General features: G+C 33.2%; 1 protein-coding gene across 5 annotated transcripts in view; it reads right to left on the bottom strand.

Moving 5' to 3' along the window:
• Nucleotides 1-4,842: 4,842 nt before the first annotated feature.
• Nucleotides 4,843-21,584, bottom strand: part of LOC149795955 (uncharacterized) — a 106,356-nt gene continuing 89,614 nt past the window's right edge. For all 5 annotated transcript variants that reach the window (XM_089965877.1, XM_089965875.1, XM_089965879.1 and 2 more), the window contains 2 exons: nt 14,144-14,184; nt 4,843-10,862 (listed from right to left, as the gene is read on the bottom strand). In XM_089965877.1, the coding sequence (XP_089822003.1) occupies nt 10,686-10,862; nt 14,144-14,184 (218 nt within the window). In that variant the 3' untranslated portion in view covers nt 4,843-10,685. The remainder of the gene's footprint in view (nt 10,863-14,143; nt 14,185-21,584) is intronic.

The following is a 21,584-nucleotide window of genomic DNA, read 5'->3' as shown; positions in this document are numbered from 1 at the left end:
CAACAGCAAAGACATGAAAAACTATTATCGCACGCATTCCTCCTCATACATCCTCTATTTTTCTTCAAATAATCTCTATGATTACGCCATGTTACAATCTTTTTCCACAGGTGATTTTCACTGGAGCACCAGAGAACAGTTCCTCCAGGAAAGACAACCAGGATATCAGAATGACTGGGGCCATTTCGTGGAAATTGATCTGAAGCATCCAAATCTCCATGATGATCATAACGATTATCCCTTCTGTGCTGACCCACTTCTCATGGCACTCTCCAAGCTTTCTCCACAACTCCAATAAAAAACCAAATTCAGATCGGAGATGCCAATATATAAAAAACTCATACCCAATATCCATCATAAAACCCACTACAAAATACATCATCGACTGCTTGAACAAGCTCTTCAGCATGGAATCCTTCCTAAACAAGTTCATCGAGCTCTCAAGCTGGAAAAATCCCCATGGATACAATCCTACATCGACTTCAATACCCAATGAGCCAAAGCCACTACGGACTTCGGTGAGAATTTTGTTAAACTCATGAATAAGTCTTCGGAAAAACCATGAAAAACATCAGAAGCACAAAGAAAATCGAAATTGTCAATAACCAACGACGACAAGATAAGCTGGTGGTCAACAATGCCTTCATCAGCATGAAAATCTTTGACGAAGAACTTTTCGCTATTGAATCCAGAAAAACACATCTCTTGCTCAATCAAGCCATCTAAGTCAGTCCAGCCATTCTTGATCTGTCCAAAATGCTCATGCTTGAGTTTCATTACGACTTCATCAAATGACACTATGGAGATAAAACCAGGCTACTCATGATGGATACAGATTCGCTTCTTTTATGAAATTCACTCTGGCAACATCTAAGCATATCTCTATCAACACTGAGATCTATTTGATCTTAGAGATTATCCAGAAACACACCCATTTCACTGCAAATAAAATAAATAGAAACTGGGAATGTTCAAAGATGAAACTTCTGGAATACCTATCACAGAATTCATAGAACTTCGATCCAAAATGTGTTGAATCATGCTTGAAAATAATACTATCAAGAAAAAAGCCAGAGTAAAACAAAACCTGTCATCAGTTGCATTGCCACCATCAATCATTACAGACCTTCACTTTCTGACTACAATGACATCATCTCACCACCATGCTCATCAACAAAAAAGGACTATGCTCCTTCGACGATAAATGCTATTCCAACGATGGTATTCACACACTCGCACATGGACATTATCGCACAAAATAGTTTGCAGGGAACAAGTGAGCCAAAACCACAGAAGAATTGGAACATGCAGTGAGCCAGAAACCACATAACATAGTAGTAGGTTTGAATGGGATACTCACCGACCTAAACCATGCAGTGAGCTAGGTGAGCCAGAACCCCCATTTCATGTACTACTTTCATCAGATTGACCAGTCTCAGAGCCATATTTCCACAATATAGACTAATATCATTAAGAGCTCATACAAGTTTGATGAGTGTTATCCATGTATAATAATGAGGTGATCTTCCACCCGATTCAGCATGTTACCACAACGTATGCAATCTGTATACATGTCATGCAGTTTGACTAAACATGGAATAAAAGCTTTTATCAATGAGAGCTAGATTAAATAGGTGATTATGCTTTGAACTGCATAAGGTTCTAACCACATGAAACTGTATTACTGATTCGATTTTGATCAAACATAGTCATTGGGATTATATAATCGATCTCCACTGAGTGACCTTGCAGAGTTGATTATGACTTGCACAACTGTGTTTCTGATTCAATTGAGATCTGACTTGTTGAATTGTATACTTAAGCCATCAACATGCTATATGACAGTGCTATAAGCAAAACTTCTGCACATCATGCGGTGATCCTACATCTCAATGGCCATGCTTGCGACTGCTCTTAAAACTATTTTTCATGAATTTGTTCAAACTTGGTAATAGGTTTATCTCACCAAGATATGACAGGAGAATTTTGTGAGCAATATTCATGCAAAGTAATTCTCAAATTCTACAGCTGAGTGGCTAACCTTGCAAATACTATATGGACTCTATTGCTGAGGAAAATAATATTTTGATCTAATTTAGCAGAAATGCTTATGTGATCAAAATGTTGAATGTATTTGATAATGAACAAAAACTAATTTTTCATGTGAATTTGAATTTAAACAAATGGTCAATAGTTTCATATCATTAAGATCTTGGAAGAGTTTGATTACATGCAAGAACTTCACATACCAATCATGCTTTATTGGCAGAATTATTTTTGTCAGTAAAATAGGTAAAATCAATATGGACTGGGATGTTTTTCATGGCACAGCAACACCAGTTGATTATTGAATTGGAGTAATGTACCTTGCCCAAGGCAAGGGTAAACTACATTAGCCAACCCAGATTGATCTGACAACAGGATCTGAACACACCATTTTGATCAGAGTCTAGCACATTAACCATTAATCCACTGCAGCTCCTGCATTCATTAGTTGCCTCTTAATACATAGAGGAGACAGCCACAGATGATGAAAAATTAACATAATAACAAAACTATATTAAAAAATAAAAGAAAATTAGTCCAGGAGAAATATGGCATGAAACTGTGACGTAAATGAAATGTAAAAACGCATAAACAAATAGTCAAAATTATTCATCTGGCTTAAAGAACAGTTGGCCATTGCACTATGCAGCATTCATTCTAGTATTGCAAGAACAGAAACTGAAATAATATTCTCCAAACTTTTACAAAATCAATCTCGTACTATGGTTTGGGAATTATTGCACTGGGATTATGCTAATTGTTAAATATGTCTTGACCGTACTAGAACCATGCTTGTAACTACAGCCCTCATATTTGTTCAGTTACTTTTGCTCATTGCAAGTATTAATGGTAGTATAACCCCAACCACACCATCTTACACACATTTATGATTTCTAGTTTTTAAATACTTGTCAGTAACTGGTCACATGTGATGACACTTGAAAGTGAACAAAATACAGCCAATGAGAGCAGACTAAGCACCAACATTAATATAGCACATTGTCAATAAACAGTCTGTCTGCTGCACAGTTAACCTGTCTGCCCATTAACTGATAATACATGAAGCAAACTGGACAATTCTAAAAATCCTTGCATCTAACTTCATTTATCTGTAAAGAAGAACATCAATCGAAAATATTTATGAAAGAGAGGCATGATCGTTGACATCAAACATGATGGACAGTTCTGATTTTTAATGTTAAGCTCCACCCAGTTAATTACTGTTGCTGTGGCTCACAAGCTAAAACGGCAGATCCAGTAGCATCAGCAACAGATTTATTCAAAAATATTTTTGACAATATTTCTGAGACATTCTTACCCGACTGCAAGATTCTTTCAGATCGTGCATTAAAGAAAAGCCTGCATTACTACACACAAAGATATATTGATGAAAATAGTATTTTTGATGGCGAAATTCAAGTCATGAGTTACAACATGTTGGTGGTGATCTATGTGCAAGAAAGATCACCATGATAAACTAGAAGATAAAATTGTTCTAGAATAGGACAAATTATCAAAATGTTTCTGTTCTTGCCAAGTTATGCATACTTATTACTTATCAGATTTTCAAGTATGGCCTTAGTACGTTTAAAAAATTATAATAAAGCTTTTGTTATGTACCCATTACATTTATATCATAATATATAACTCGCATACAAGATGAAAACATGTATTTTGATATCTATAATTAATAATTTAATTATGTTTAGTTAAACAGATAATAAAGTTAAATAAATAAACAAACACTTTATAGCAAGTTGCCTGAATAAATGAAGGAAATGTACTTCTTTACGCCGCGGTAACATGTCTCCTCAGATGCAAAGATGAAACATTCCTAAGGGTATCATTGATAAACCAGTAAATTTAAATTATATCTGATCCATGTACAATGATCATTTATCATAATGTCTTTAAAAAGAAGGAAATAATAAAGACACAAAGAAATAAGTGAAACCATGTTGACGGGATATATTTGCATCTGCTTCGACCTTTGTTCGCTAGTTAGTGTGATTTGTTTAATTTACTACATTGATGTTATATGTGATGTGATGTGAGTTTTAGACTTTTAATGTCGCTTTAACAATTTTTCAGTCATATTGCTACGATTTCTGCAGTGTGACAGTTTATAGTGATATCTAGCACTGGGGCATCATGCCACAGACATGTAGTATGATGTCCCACCCAGTCACATTATTCTGACACCAGACTGACCAGTCCTAACACTAACCTCTTAATGCTGAGCGCCAAGCTGTTAGTACCACTTTTGTAAGTCATTAGTATGACTTGGCCGAGGATCGAACCTACGACCTCCCACATCTGAGGCGGACGCTCTAACCACTAGGCCACCGGAGCAGTCATTGTCATTGATGTTATAACATATTGCAGGTGTTTATCAGTAATTTGTAAGAGATTAGTGTTATTTAAAGTCAAAAGGACAAACTATATATCAATGAGAGGATATTGTCCCAGCCTATTAAAGAAAAAATACATGTTTTATTGCTATTTCACCTCTTCATAAATTTAAAATATTTCTGGAAAACCTTGCATAATGAAAAAAGTATTCAAAATAATTAAATTTAAATTTTGAGATAACTGATTTCAAAATCCAACTTCATAATTATATATATATACATGTATATGTATATGTATATATATATATATATATATATATATATATATAGAAAGAGAGAGAGAGAGAGAGAGACATACACATATATGAATAGGATTAGGGACAATCCAGAATTTAAAGTTTAGGGTGGTGTTTTGTTGACTTGACACTAGTTACATATCAATGCCCAAGTTTGAAAATTTTAATCAAATCAGCACTAATGAAACATGATGCAGGATTCCAATATTCTAAACAATTGTTAAAAGAAAAATAAACCGAGGCAATAAAAGTACAAACATAAACAACACGTGTACACAAAGCTTCTGTACTGGATGTAATATTATGGATTCAATAAGATATAAAATTTTAATTTAACCATATAATTAGCATAAAATTTTATTCAACATTTTCACAAGTACAACAAATACTATCATTATTTACAAACAGTTTTGTGTATTTATATATTAAACATGATTATAAATAATGCATCACTTCCAACACATATATATTTCATGTTGGTGTTTGGTTTGAGAATTTTTTTTTTTTAAATCCCTCTCGAATCCTTTCATAATAATGACAGTCTGCATCTCATGTGCCCCATGTACAACGGTAAACCATTAATCTGATAAATTTTCAGTGCTCTTCTGTGTAATATTTCACATTCCTTTGCAATGTAATACAAAAGTAATCAAGCGTAGTCTCATGTTTCTGAGCAAATATGGTGGATAGCAACGAGTAAGTACGCAGTGAAATCGATACCTACTTTTGACTGGTCAATGTGCCCAGTTTGACTGACAGGTCAGAACTATCCATTATAACTGCAGGAGTTCTAATATGGATGCTTAACCACACTCTAAGTTCCAAACTGTGCATCCCATCCTTTTTGGCTCTAACTGTAAACTAAGTGTAACTGATGACCCAAGACAGTAACCTCTATAGACCCAAGTAACCAGCAGGGACCAGTAGTGTCAAGATCCAGGACAAAGTGTACGGAGAGAGAGTTTTGGATCTAAACCTTGTTTAAAATGTGGTGTTTGTGCTTAGAGGAAAAACAGTTGTGTGTACAATGTGGTGGTAAAAAATACTGAGAGCTGAAAAGATATGACAAAAAAATTAATACTGATAATAATGACAAGGTCATAAGAAATGCAGATTATATTGCTTGATTTTCAAATAATCATTTAGACAAATAATATTATATATAAATGGAGCAAAAAGAATTTGTGAAACAACCTATCATCAACAATTATGAAGCATCCAATGATAGTGCAATCAGGCACTCTCGACTAAAGAAAACCCAGTCTGCGCTGTCACTAATACTGGGTATCTTATATTCAATACCAGGGGAAATAAAATATATCTTTGTCATAAATTCATGTACGAATGTTTGCAAGGGGTAATCAAATACAGTCTTGTGATTGATCATATTGATGGACAAAATCTCGATAACTCATTATAGAATTTATAAGTAATTACACAAAGCAAGAATCGTAAATTTCATAAGACTGTCTGAAATGATGAGAGAGCCAAAGCCGTTGTATCTACAAATGTAGAGACAGGCACACAAAAGAAATAGAATTTCACATATGCAGCTGGCAAATATTTTGACATTTACAGGTATTCAATATACCTTGTCGCAAACAATATAACCAAATCAGCATACTCTAAGAAATATAAACAAAAGATACTATTTCGTTATTGTTGAAGTGATATAACTTTGTCAAGCTGATATTTCCGGTAGAGTAATGAAGTAGCTACCTAGCTTGTTGCTACTAATATTGTATTACTATTTAATTTTTGTGTCATTATACTCAATGTTAAAATATTATTGATGGAACAATTATTTATTCATTCTGAGACTTCATTTCGTTGGTGGTGAAAGTACTGGAATTATATATATATATATATATATATATATATATATATATATATATATATATATATATATATATATATATATATTAGTGCACTTTGCCAGTCATAAATCATGTGAGGTGTTTTTTTATGCTGGGTAAGATGTCATGAATGAATGGTTATTTATCCTTTTTGAGACTTCTATTGTTGAAGGGAATTAACTCTGTCATGCTAAATCTCTCACCGGCAGACTAATTAAGTAGTTACCTTGCTTATTACTAATTTATTTTCTTTTTGTCACAAACTAATTATATACAAATATACAATTTAACCATCTGTGTGATAATTAGCAGAAAATGTTTATCTTGCCTCTGTTCACTCCAGAATGCACTTCCAGACTGACTTAGATAGAGGGATTCAGTGTCTTTTATAGTCATGAATACACCCACACAGAATATTCAAGAAAATCACGTGATTTTCAAAAATATATCTATGTGATTTTCTGGAACAGTCGCCGACACAAAATCATGAGGGATTTCCAAATGTATTTTCTATAATGGCTTGGGGATTTCCAAAAATAACACATTTACTATGTATTTCTGTTTGGGATTTCCTACATATTTTCTAGATATTACAGTTATTTCCAAAAGCAACTCATTTACTACACATTTCTGTAGGGAAATTTCCAAACGTATTTTCTAGTATAGCTTTGGGATTGCCAACGTATTTTCTAAAAATGACGATTTCCAAAAATAACTTGTTACTAAGTATTTCTGTTGGGATCTTACGGAATCTCTCTCTCATTCAGTCTGGAAGTATATTCGGTAGTGAACAAAGGTAAGTGAAATATTTATTTAGTAATCTAGAGGTTGTGTTTGCGTAATATTACACAACTGTTATATATATATATATATATATATATATATATATATATATATATATATATATATATATATATATATAGAGAGAGAGAGAGAGAGAGAGAGAGAGAATTACAAAATATTAATGATATTATTTATGCAGAACAAGGAATAAAAAAGGTGGCATAAAAATTCACGTGGATCCTGAAAAAATTATTTGTGATTTTGAATTATTACAGGCACGTAAATTTGAAGATAGATATATGATACCAGATTAATATAAATTTATAAAGCCGATCCTACAGTGTACAGTGGAAGCCCGCTATAACACGGTAGTTGGGAGCCATAGAATCCGACCGTGTTATGAACAGAACTGTGTTATATGCAACCAAGTCAGTTAGCTTAAGAAATTCTCCCCCCACCATAAAAAAAAAAAATTGTGTGTGTGTGTGGGGGGGGTAATAAATGCGGGTGGTAAAATACGAGCTTCATCGGCACAGTTGCTATCTTGAATTAATGCATATTAAATGAGAAATACACCTGTAGTGAAAAGAGAGAAGACATCATATAATAGTTTACTTTATTTAGAGAACCATGAATCGGTACATATACGTGAATACTGTTTATAAATAAATGTCTAATGTATAGCATGATCGGAGTATCAATGCAGTGTACTCACCTGCAAACCTCATCATATACACTGAATCCACGATACAAGTGATTCCATCGAAAATATGCATACACAGCTTTAAAATATTTATTAATTTTGTAACAGGTCATATTGGTCTGAATTCAGAGGAAAAACATAGCACAATCACATAATGAATGATGAAGCACATTTACTTTGAAGTACGTTCGAAGTCGGTAAAAGTTAGTTTGCGTTTTAAGCCACCGTTGGCATAAACTTTTTCCCTACAAAAAGTAAACTTTCACAGCACAGTTAAAGTGTTCCAGTCACATTGGAAAATGCAAAAATCCATCAGATTTCATCACTTTTATTTAAGTTTGGTACTGACTTCCTTTGAAGAAAACTTCTTTGCTGTTAATGAAAGATTGGAGTCGGCTTTCTTTGATGAAGGGTGCATGTGCTTTTGAAGTCGCCGCTAAAGAACAGCTTTAGAGAACCAAACGAATTCCCATTTCTTATTGTGGTGGCAACATCAAATAACTGTATTGCATGATTGAGACTGTGATTTTTTCCATTTGCTGAGTACATTTTCATAACAGTTGGTGCTTCAAAGGTAATCTGTTTCCTTTGAAATTTCAGCAAACTGTTTTATCTGGATACATTTTTAAAAGGAATTGGCCGTTGTTTAGACTATTCTAGTTACTGCCCCTCCATGCCTACTGAATAAACCAATAAGAATTTTTTGTAAATTTTTTTTTTACATTTGTGGTAGCAGCGTGATGCTTCCTTCTACGCAAGCGTTTGAAAATTAACAAAAGGTCAACAGACGATAGAGACGCAGGTGTTCTGATGACATGGATTATTAAAGAAAACAAGAGTGTTCTGAAGGATTTAATTCTGAGTGAAAAGAAGAGGAATTTTACTTACCATCCACACACAAATGCCAGTCTTTGTAAATATATTAATTACTAGCGAGCGGCCGAAAATCCAATGAAAGACAGATTACAAGAGAATGCCTTGTCCAGTTGATCTCCGTTACCAGAAATGTCAACAACAAAAAAGCGGATATTTCACAACATACAGAACTCATGCTAGATGTCAGGATAAGCAGATTATGATAAAACAATGCACTGTTTAAATGGTTTGTCAGTATAGACAAAGAATTTGTTTATGTAACAATAGATAAATTTCAGTGCATTTTATATCTAGTTTGCGGCATCCTTTCAAGGGGAATCTGAATTTCTGCACTCCAAACCAATAGTTGTATAAAAATGAAAAAAGCCACATGGTATGTTTTGCAGCCAATAAGGAAAAACAATCCAAGTTTGCGACTTTGGCGAAGACCTACGTGATCCCAGAATAAACTTTTTATGCGTTTATTTCTTCTTCTTACTTTTAAGAAGAAAAAAAAGTACCTTTTCGTGTATGAGAAAAATACTTTTTTGTGTACGAGAAAAATACATATAAAATTTCAGGAGCCAAGCCAAGATCGTCTTGCATTTTTTATTCATACGCGATCTCTATCCCAAAATGATAAGCAACTTTTTACGTTTTTTTCTTACTTTTTAAGAAATTTTTTGTGCACAAGAAAAATACATGTATATGAAATTTCGGGAGCCATGCCACGACCGCGTTATATCCGAATTTGCATTTTAACAGAGCATGTTATAGCGGGGTCACACTGTATATTGCAATCTTTAGCTACTGTAAAGAAACAGAAGTTAAAAAATTTGTATCTCTCAAGCGTGATTGATTAGATTGATTAATTAGATTAGGATTACCTCAGGAATACGAAACGAAAAAAACTATTAACATGCGTGTGAGGCAGTTGAACAAGTTTACGTCAGATAACAATGACAAAAGTGAAAATGAAAATAGTAAAGGGGATTTTGAAAGTGAAAGTAGTGAAAATGTTACTGATGAAAATGAAAATGATGGTAACTGGGGTCATCGTTAATTATCCTTTGACTTTATTCCACTTGAGAAATAACTCGATAGTTATTTTGCCAAAATAAGTCACGTAACAAGCACGAACGGCAAATAAACCTTGACATTTAACTTTAAAAAACTGTATACATTAGAACAGATAAAGCTGAACCAGTTTTCATATACACAAATGACTCCATCTTACCTGAACTCTTTTTCTTAGCAAATTTGCATCTAGGTAGAAAAGTGTAAACAAATAACACTCAGTTTTTTTCTTTTTTAAAGTTTTCTTTAATAAAATTTATGTTTGAGTGGATTTTCTGACGTAATTTTTGAAAGATTTAAAATGTGTCCCACAACTTACAACTCGAAAAAATGATGTGTCCCAGAACATAGTGCATAAAAAGATTATTTTCAAAATAAATTTATGGTGTTCCAATAAATACGGTGTCCCAACATATACCGTAAAATGATAATCCCATAAATTGCTGGTGTCTTTAACACTATATGATTGTATAAATAATCTTGCTGAAACATCTGCTAACCAAAAAGTTGATCTCCAACAATGGATATTGAATAGTCAAATTCAATATGATTTTCCAGTTCCAGTAGTGTGGATGGTATGATATTTTACAGGTCCCAAATCTAAGCCATAACCTTTACTCTGGAATATTTTTAAAATAGTATTAATGCAAAAGCTACCCAATTTGCATTAAAATGCTCCTTAATTCTAGGCTGTCAGACTGAAAACTTCCTTTGATCTTTATGGAAGAAGTGGTTCTGTTGAACTGGCTGACGATGTCGATGGACAAGGTGACAAATCTTCCTCTTCTGAAAGATCATGTTCTGTCTTTGGACCATCTTTAACTTCTAAATGACATGATTCTGTTGATATAGCTGAGTGTGCCTTTGGACCAGTTGCAGAATTTGTATCTTCTTCCTGAATTTACATAAAATAATAAATACATACATTTGATAAGGCAACTTACTCTGGACATGATATAAATCAACAGCATACAAATATCATTAAGCATCACAGGTGTATGTTGTTGAGAAAAACATACAAAGTACCAGTTTATAAACTACAGTAATGGGCCATCAGTGAGTAGCCTATATGCATGTTATTTTGGAAACATGTATACATTTTAATACTGTTAAATTCCTGGATGCTCTGAAACAGGTTCCATGGAATATAGTCCAAATCTTTGACAATACTGATGATGTTGTATATACATGGACAGATCTTTTCATCAGTATAGTGAACAAGCATGCCCCTTTAAAAACACACATGATAAAGAAAGACCACCAGCCAGGCTGGATCTCCCCCAAAATATTAGAAACAATAAAGCAAAGATACCAACTAAAATCAGTAGGAAATCAATCTGAATATAGAGTTTGCAGGAATAAAGTCAATAAAAAGATACATCAAGCCATACAAGCACACTATAAAAAAGTGCTGGATAAAAACCAAAATAACCCAAAAGCTATCTGGAAATGTTTACAGAGTTTGGCACATGGAAATGTAAGAGTAAAACTGAAATTGTATCCTTCAATCATGTGGGCATTTATACCGATAATCCAACTGACATCTCAAATATATTTAATGACATTTCGTTCAAAATGCTGAAAAACTTAAAGAATCCAGAACTTCATCTCATCATCTGGAACTCAAACCTTTTTTGTGCTAAAAAATTACCAAACAATATAAAGTTTAAAATTCCTGAAATGAGTCCAGAATTTGAGTTGAAATATGTTAATAAACGGATGATTGGAAAGCTACAGGACTTTATATGATTGAACCAAGACTACTAAAGGTAGCTGCACCTGCAATTGTAGAGAGTATAGCTTTCACTTACAATGAAAGTATTAGGTCTAATAAATTTCCACAAACTTGGAAAACTGCCAAGGTTATACCACTGCATAAAGCAGGAACAAAAGATGATGTAAATAGCTACAGACCCATCTCTATCCTTCCTTGCCTCTCCAATTACTAGAGAAAACATGTACATGTTTCTTTTCTCAACTATTTGAACATTGATGATCTTATTCATGATAATCAGTCTGGCTTTCGACAGAATCACTCCTGTGAAATTGCCCTTGTATCTTTGATTGATAAACGATTGAAAACATTAGATCAAGGAAGAATGGTAGGCACTAATATGGTGGATTTTTGTAACACTCTTGATCTTGTAGACCGTGAAATTTTGCTTGAAAAACTAAAAATATATCAATGCAGTGAAAACTCTCTAAACTGGTTTACTTCTTACTTAACCGATAAAGTGCAAAAAGTATATATAAATGGTCAACTTTCTCAAAGTAAAAACATTAATTTTGGAGTACCACATGGCTCTATCCTTGGACCTCTGTTATTCATTCTATTTATCAACGACTTACCTTTTAAAATTGAAACTTCTATTTCTTCTTGACCTTTATGCAGATGATACTACACTGTCTGAGATGGGTAAACCCAAAACGGTACTTGAAATTATCTTACAAGATGCTCTCAACAAACCTCAAGTATGGTGCAAGGAAAACAGTATAACAACACAACAAAAATAAGCAAGGCTTGATAGCGACATATTCCAGGTTCGATTTGACAATGTGAGCCTTAATATGACCCTCTCATCATAAAATTCTTGGTGTATTCGTAGAGAACAATCTTGCTTGGTATATTCACATTAAAAAAAAGGTTAATTCTTATCTTTGACTAATGAAGAAAATCAAACAGTACATTTCTCTTTAGCATAGAGTCATCTTTTATAAAAGTTATATTCAGTCATATCTGGACTATTGTAATGTAATTTCTGGTAATACCTCTAATTCAAACATAACAACACTTTTAAGACTCCAAAAGAGGGCTTGCCATTTAATTCTAGACCAATGTATAGACAATTTCCAGGATGCAATGAATAATATTAAGATTTTTAACAATACGTGAAAGAATATTTCTTAGAAAGGCCAAATGATGTATAAATTATCCAGAAAAGACATTCCTGTCTATCTAAGCAATATCTTTCACCAAAGAAATGCTGATGGTACTCCAAATTTAAGGTTTATATGAAGTAAAAGTTGCATTATACCAAGGCCAAAGAAGGAATTTTTTAAAAAAACGTTTACAATATACTGGTCCACTGGTATGGAACAACACTGCCAGTGACAAAAGGCAGGCTCCTAGTATTTCTTCTTTTCATAATTGATATCTCAAATGGATAAAATCTTTAGACAAATCAACAGTTCTAGTATAATAAATACCTCCTGCTTTTCTGTAAGTTTGCATCATTTTCACAGATGAAGGTTTCAATGCAGGATGATATTTTATATATGTTTATGTGTTCACAGCTGCCTTTGCATATGTCCCAGGCTTGATATTTGATTTTTAAAATCAATTATTTAGCGTCAAGCCAGATTTTTTACATCATGTTGTATATACCGTATATATTGTACAAAACAGATAAAAGGCCTCAAGGTAGACTAGTTCTGTAACTAACTGAGTAACCTTCTCTAAACAAAGTCTTTATTATTATTATTATTTCTGCATAATTGAACAGTTGTAATATGTGTACAAAATGACAGCATACAGGACTGTGAAATTTTCAATGGTAATTTGTTTACATTTACTATTTTAAAATAATGAATATTAATGACACAGGAGTGCTATATATCTCTCTCTGTGCTACATGCAGACTGCAAGCATCAAGTGTAGAAGCATGGCACCACACAACAAAGTGCTATCACATGAGTAGAACTATATTATCTTTACATCTGAATAATTCCACTAGCAGAAATATATATAAAGTAACATACATATATTCAGGTCTATAATTCAGAAAATTATGAAAGGATTTGGTGAACAGAGCCATAGTGAAAATTCAGCTCAAAGTGGAAGGCCAAATATCACTGGTCAGAGAGACAATTATGCGCTTTGTTACCTCAGCTGTGTAAGAAGTGTGGACAGACTTCAGCTGATCTGTGGAATTTCAAAATACAATTCCCACATCTGTTTCTTAGAGTACTGTAAAGAGGAAATTATGATGTTATAAATTTAGAGGATATGCAGTTTAGAGCAGGTCCACAATCTCAAACAAATTTGACATTCTTGAATTCATGGTGCCATGAGCAATGAAACTGATCTGTTGAGAGACACAATGTCAGTTTCAGTGATGAGACCAATGTATACATATAATATACTTTTCCCAGACTGCTTGAACACATCAAGTTTACCTTTTGTACATCATCCTTCTCACTCTTAGTTAAGCATCTACCTGGAATTGCAGAAAAAGTGAATAATTAACAGAGAAAACTGCTAACACTACACAATCAATGTAGAAAGTTTTGGAGGGGGGCATATCTCTACAAAATTTGGTACAAAAACAGTGAAAATCAAATGTAACCTTCAAGTTTTAAATGTATGGACCCATACTCAACTTGGTTCTATTTTGCAAAAGCTTTACTTGTTATGAAGTCAAACTGTTGGAAACAGTCATTCTGTTAGTCTAAATAGCCCCACCCCAAAAAAATACCAGTAACTTAATATCTGGTTACATAATAATGTTCACAATTATATCTTGAAACAAACTGGAAGCCCAAGTGGGCCTGAAATCCCTCACCTTTCTGGCAACTGCCTAAAAAAGAAATATAAGAACAATTGGCCAAGAAATCTGATTGAATAGGATTATAACCTTCTGCTGAAATTTCTCAAATAACATCGATTGTATATATTATGAAAACAGCTACTTCCAGATTTTTCAAGGATTTTAGACATTTTTTTTTACTTCATCCATATTTGTCTAAAAGCCTGTAAAAGTAGTTGAAACTGTACTTTTCAGTACTTTATCTTTTGCATTTGTGTGTGCTATATGTATATCATTAATTACCCAAAAAGGGGACGGGCAGATTATACCGCACATGTGCAAATAAGCAATCATAGTTACTGATAAATCTTAAGATAAAAATTAGTGAATGGAAATTGAATATACATGTCTAGGATGTGCAATTAAGTAAAATGTCCTGTATATGCTTGTTACAGTAAAAAAAAATTTGTACAAATGCAATTTTTAAAAAAAACTCTTAAAATACCAACTTTATAGAGAAGATTAATAAATTCAAAAAGAATTTTGTAATGTTCATTGGCATTAGCATTTTAATGACAGTCACCTCAGAAATAGTGTGACTGCTATTTAATAACATTTCTGACTACAAGGGACTGTGAACTTTTTCATCTCCTGTGGTACCTACAAGACGAACAAGTCAAAATCCACTGCCTTGTGTTGAAAATACCTTGAGGGTACAGAACCAAAACAAAAAGTTTAATCAAGCCTCCAGATGAAGGCTGATCATGAAAGATAAACTAGTAAACTTCCCTGTAACTAGCTCAATTTTGGCATAGAACAAATGCCCTTATATCATTAAATAGCTTATCTAACAGTTGACCATTTCAAACGGCATGCAAATGCAGCAGTATAAGAACACAAGATATGTAAACCATCTCCGAAAATGTATATCAGAGCATACCAGGGTTTGATATGAGGATCAGGTGGGCATATATCACTCACAAACTTACATAACTTAATGGCTGACCATTTCTCTAAGTAGGCATATATAGCAGTGTAAGAACACACACTATTTAAACCATCTTCCACACTTCACACATTCTCCCCTCAATAAATGATTCCCAAATCACATGAAAACCAACTTATAACACAAAGTCAGGCATGATATTTATGATAACTAAAGCATGATGATTTATTAGAAAATGATAAAACTTTATCAGACAATACAGTGAGATTGAATAATTGGACTTTGTACAAGATGACATCAGACAGTGACATTTATAGAACACTGTGAATTTTAAAAAATGTTTACTTAAGTGTTCAACTATATGCTGCATAGAATTTACAAGTTACGGAATATTGTGAATCAGATCATTCTAAACAATATTTATTCTGCCATGTGACCTATAACTGAATTGATGGATTTATCATACAAACGGATTTTAGTGGATTTAATTATAACAATTTTTAAGTTGTCAAATTATCTGTTACATATTCCACTCAATAACACAAGTATATTTTACACAGGTTTCTTTTGTCAAGTTTCCTATCTTCCTTCCTTCCTTATCCATCCATCCATCTGACCGTCCGGTTGCAACTCATTGACATTTTTGAATGCCGTTCATTCCAATGATAACAGCAGTTCCGATCTGTACATATTTAATACAATTTTCTGTTTATCAGGTACCAGGGTAAATGATCCTTAGTATCAACACTGACTGGTATTTTCACAGCTCCATCCAAGAAAGTATTTAAAGTCTGATCAAACTCAGAAAAAATATATGGTTTTCAAAGCAGTAATAAAATCTGCCAATTAGATACATTATCAAATGGCACGCACGTTACCCATTATTGAATCCATCTGAGATTTTCATGACATAAGCTTATCCTTAAGAGAGATAACTTATTCTTACCTATATGTGATATATGCTTGATGGGGCTTATAAGTCATTTATACATTACACAATTAGTGAAGCAAATGATATGTTAATATGTGCGAGTACAAGTGCAGTACATGTAAAAACAATATTGACTGATGCATAAAACATATATTTGACTTACCCGGTACATGTACAGATCATTTATAGGTGTCATACGCCTTTCTATGTTAGTTTTAATGGGTGTAGCCATATTTTATATGACATTCTGCCATTAACGGAGTGATATTTATAGTGCCAATAATAGTATGGAAGCCATATTCGTACATATTTACTGTAAATATCATTTATCTGTGCAAATATTTAGACAAACAGTGCATAGCTGTAAAACAAAATGTGGTGAACTGATTATCCTAATTTTCATACCTTTACATTTGTTCATCTGTAATTCTGAACACTAATTGTCATAAGTTTGTTCTTTCCTTTCTGACAGTAGGTACATAATAATAATAATAGCAATAATAATAATGACTTTGTATAGCACCTAATCTTTAGAAGCTCTAAGCACTTTACAACATTAGACAACACCTATAAGATAAAAAATATATATATTGATATGATTACAAAAACAAACACCATGAAATTAGAATACATAAAAAAAACATGCTGAGAATATTTAAGGTAGAAAACATTATTAGGTCTTTAAGTTTGTTCTTGCAGTCGAAATAAGTGGGTTCTGAGAACACTCTTCAATGGGATCACTGTGTCTTTGTGTCTAAATTCAGTGGGCAATTCATTCCAAGTTGCTGGGCCCTGGTATGCAAAAGAACGCTGTCCATATGACTTTGTTTTCATAGTGGAAATAATGAGTATACGATTGTCAGAAGAGGAGCATAAGTATCTTGATGGTGTGTACACATCGGTGAGGCCAGATAGGTATGTTGGACAAGAGTCCGACAGTGAAACGTAGCACAGAGAACAAATTTTGTGCTCGATTCTTGATCGAATGGATAGCCAGTATAGGGTACAGAACAGTGGGGAGGTGTGCTCTGATTGTGGTACTCTAAGTATGTTCCGAGCAGCTGGGTTTTGAACTTTTTGAAGTTTCTGGAGCAGATACTGTGACGAAACAGACAGAACTGAGTTACAATCAAAATAAATAATTCCACGTGGATCAATCGTGTATGCAACCCAATGAGTACCAGGACCAAAACTTTTATTAAGATTAATCGTATCAGTTTCAATATTGTTTACTTGTTTTGGTAATTGGTCATGCAAAATAACACCTCTGAAATTTTTTATATTTAATTTTCTAGCAGCATCAAGTAAATCAAATTCTGACATTGAAAAGATTACCGATGTGTTCCTGAAAGTCTCAGACCTTTTCCATATCGATAAGGAGTTCCTGGTAATCTTAGACCCCTTCCCCTTTTTTAAATCCTTGTCCTATTGCTTTATTTAATGCCTTCCCAGCAGCAGTTCCAACAGCAACAAATGCAGCTGCTTTTGCAACAGCTGGAGCTGCAGCGGCTATTAATGCTGGTATAGCTGCAGAAAGTGGAAATATACCACCTGTTTTACTTGAGTCTTTAAGTGCAGCAGCAGAAAGATTGAGTTTAATGCCTGTTTCTGATTGTTTGGTGTCATTGAAACGCCTGAGTTGACATTCTGACAATTATAGTTTTTTTTGACCAACTGTGATCTGATCTTTTTTAGTGATATTTTTATTCCACAGTTCTCTGCTGTATTTGAGTGAAGCTTTTTAATCTGACCAGGAGTCAGACTAACAGTAACATGACAATATGACATTTTTATAAGTAATATGATATTTTCAACTGAAAATGTTACATTTTTTCTATTGGTGTGTCAATAACACACATTTGCCCACCAATGCCTTCAAGTAACATTGCTTTATCGCTGAGTATAACTGCAATTGCTCGGAAATAGCACCACCAACTGGGTTCATGCGAGCTTGAAATTGAATATCAAGAACAGATTGTTTAAATAACTCTATATGCTCCAGCAAAAAGTAATAGATCGGGTACAGATTTCTAAAATGTAAATGATATTTGTAAACCGGTATCTATATTTTAATCATGTCCCATAAACGTCATTAAACAATGATATGCACGCGCTACATGAATTTGGTCAAAATTTAACAATATATCTTCAAACAGTTCTTGATGTCCATTTATCCATAAAGAAACTTCATTAACTACTAGGTTGTCAAATATCATATGGCTATGTGTTTGTGAGTTTAGTCGTTCAGCATTTTGTAAAGTGATAAATATATGTCTTGGTGTATAAACTCCTTGCTGTGATGCAATATGCCATGTAAATAGCCCAACACCATTGCTCTGAATGCTATCTGTGGTCATTGTCAACCATGATAGCAATGATTTTCCACCTAATTCATAACACTAATTAATCTTTCTTCTTCAGCAAATGATGGAGTCATTACTGCCACCCACAGTGAAAGTTTTGTTAATATTACTTTACCATGAAGTGCTGCAGTTGCAACAGGATCAGTTAATACAACATACCAGATTGCATCATCATCAGTAGCTCTTCTTACAAGTACAACTGTACGTTTAGCTCCAAAGATATCTTTTCTGACATTTTTACAAAATCCAAAGATATGAGACAGTGGAATTGCACATGAAAATATTTTATGATCACCTCTTAGCATTGAAATACATGCAGCAAATCCTAGGTTATAACTGCTGTTGATGCTATGTAACATCACAAAATCATTGCTGGGTCTGTCTATCGCTCCAGCTGGTTGTGGATCAGTCGCAGTAGCTTGTGCCACTTGTACTTTTAAATGTGGTTTGGGATCAGAATGATTAGTGTTATCTTTAACAATCATCACTGACGGACCAGCTGATGTTATATAATCATCTGAATATCTTGAAAGCTTTAATATCGTTGCAGCAACATCAACTTCTTTTTTAATTGTTTCAATATTTCTTCCATCAATCATATACGTAGTGCTGTCAAACAACCCCATTGTTAACAAAACCAACTATGACATTAGCTTCATAAGCAGTATTATCTGTTTTTACAATTTCTCCTTTTACTTCAATAAATGCTTCAGCAGACAAAAAATATCTGCTTGTATCTTGAACTTCTATTTGACCACTTTGATTTGTTACATGTGCATCATAAGAATAATATTGATAATCGCGTATAGATTCATCTTTAAGAACTGGTGCGTCCATATCAAATGCTGGCTCGGAGTTATGCTCAAACATTTTTATTATAATTATTATTGTCGAACACGAAGAACACTTTCTGAAATAAAACTTGTATTTACCAGCATAATTTCATTAGTCAATTTTGTAGGAATGTCTTCAATGACAGTCAACTCTGCTAATTTTTTATTTGCAGCTTTATTATTTAACTGATATTAGCAGGAATAACTTCATTGCTGTGTAATTTTATTAGCTGTGGTTTTCTTCTTACTAATCAAACTAATCTTTCTTTGATTGCTGAAAATGCTTTACCGGCAACATTTTATCGTGAATAGCGTCAATAGCTTTCATTTCTAATTGTTTTGCAATCGGTATTGCTTTTGGAGCCATTCTCTTAAATAAACCTTGAACAACATCACCAAGTCCATCTCTGTAAATCACTTTGTACAGTATGTTGGTAACTGCAAATCTACTACCCTAACTATTACAGGTCCACGTTGAGCATTGTGTAAAAGCATTGCTTAAATTATAAGTTGATTAATTAATTGAGTAAATTTCAATCAATGTAATAATCACGACAATTTCATTAATGTGAGAATGATAAACATTATGATCCATAATATCACCTGTAAATAATCTTCGGCATATATCAGGTATTTCATTAATAATTTCTGGAGAATTATTTCCTGCACGTTTTCTTCCAATCAGAATTTCTAATCATTTAACATCAGCAAGAACACTGTCAGGACAAGTCCCTTAACCGCTTCCTGTTTTGGACCGGAGCTTTGTGTCTCTCTGATCAATTCAGCAATTATTTCTTCTTCTTCTTCTTGTAATTGTTGTTTTCATTCTCTTATATCATCTTTAGCCACATTAAAATATGCTTGAATATCTTCATCTTTATCATGTCTGAAACCAGTTTTAATGAAAACTAGACTGTTAATCCAAACATTTTCTGACAAAGATCTAACAAAATCAGTTTTTAAATATTTCTCTTTCATCATAATTTATCGCAAGATCTATTAATTTTTCGTGAGAGAAATTATATTTAAAATTGTTTAAAGCCTCATGTGTAAATTTACTTCTAACTTCATCTTCAGTTATTTGTTATTGAGATTGTTGAGGTTGTCCTCTTTTTCTTACGTCATCTTTAAATGTTTTGAAAATCAAGGTCATCAGCTTTGACAGAACTTTGTTTAGTTAAGAGGAGTTAAACATCCTTAACCCAATTATCTTTTGTCCAAGATTTAGCATGTTTATTTCTAACATATTTTCCCATTTTATCATATTTTGCAGCAATATCATAAACTTGTTCTGCTCTTGCATCCACGATAGCATTAAAACCCTTAACTGTAAATTTATCTTCAAGAGCAACTTCAGTTTTTGTTTTAGGCGGTTTAGGTTCAGGTGTAGGTTTAGCTTGTCTTTTCGATTTAATATATTGCTGTAACCCTGAACAATACTTATCTATCTCATCTAAATATGCAACATAATCAAGATCACTATTTCTGGCTTGCTTGCATCCTTTTTTTATTTAAGATGTCCATCTGTACCAGGTTTCTTTTGACACCAGCTTATTAGCATATTCAGGTTTTAAATATCTTTCTCTATAACTTTAACTCACTGCGGAAATGTAGCTATTTGAGATCCATTTTGATATCCTTTTATTATATTAATAGCTTCTTGGATAAATTTATCAAACAATAAAAAAAATTTTTTTTTTTTTTTTGGTTTTGCTTTTGGTTCTTTGCAAACAGCCCCTTCAAGCATTTCAACTTCAAGCTGTAGGGCATGCTGAGCAGCAACATTTTTCTCCTGGAAGATCTCTTAAAATCTTTTTTGTCTGTTTAGTTCTTCTAGCTATCTTGTCAGTTTGCTCAGCAGTTTGTTTTAACATTGGAAAAAGACCCTCAGTAGCTTCTGCAACTCTTTCAGTAACCTTTCTAACAGGTTTAAATAATCGTTCTGTACCTTCTGCATATTCAATTCCTGGCATTCTTTTAGTTTTTGTTTAAGAGCATCACAAACAGGAAGGTATCTT

The sequence above is a fragment of the Sinohyriopsis cumingii genome, chromosome 7 (genome assembly GCF_028554795.1).
Source record: "Sinohyriopsis cumingii isolate HCF-2022 chromosome 7, ASM2855479v2, whole genome shotgun sequence".
Taxonomy (NCBI): Eukaryota; Metazoa; Mollusca; class Bivalvia; order Unionida; family Unionidae; genus Sinohyriopsis; species Sinohyriopsis cumingii.
This window is presented reverse-complemented; position numbering and strand designations above follow the sequence as displayed.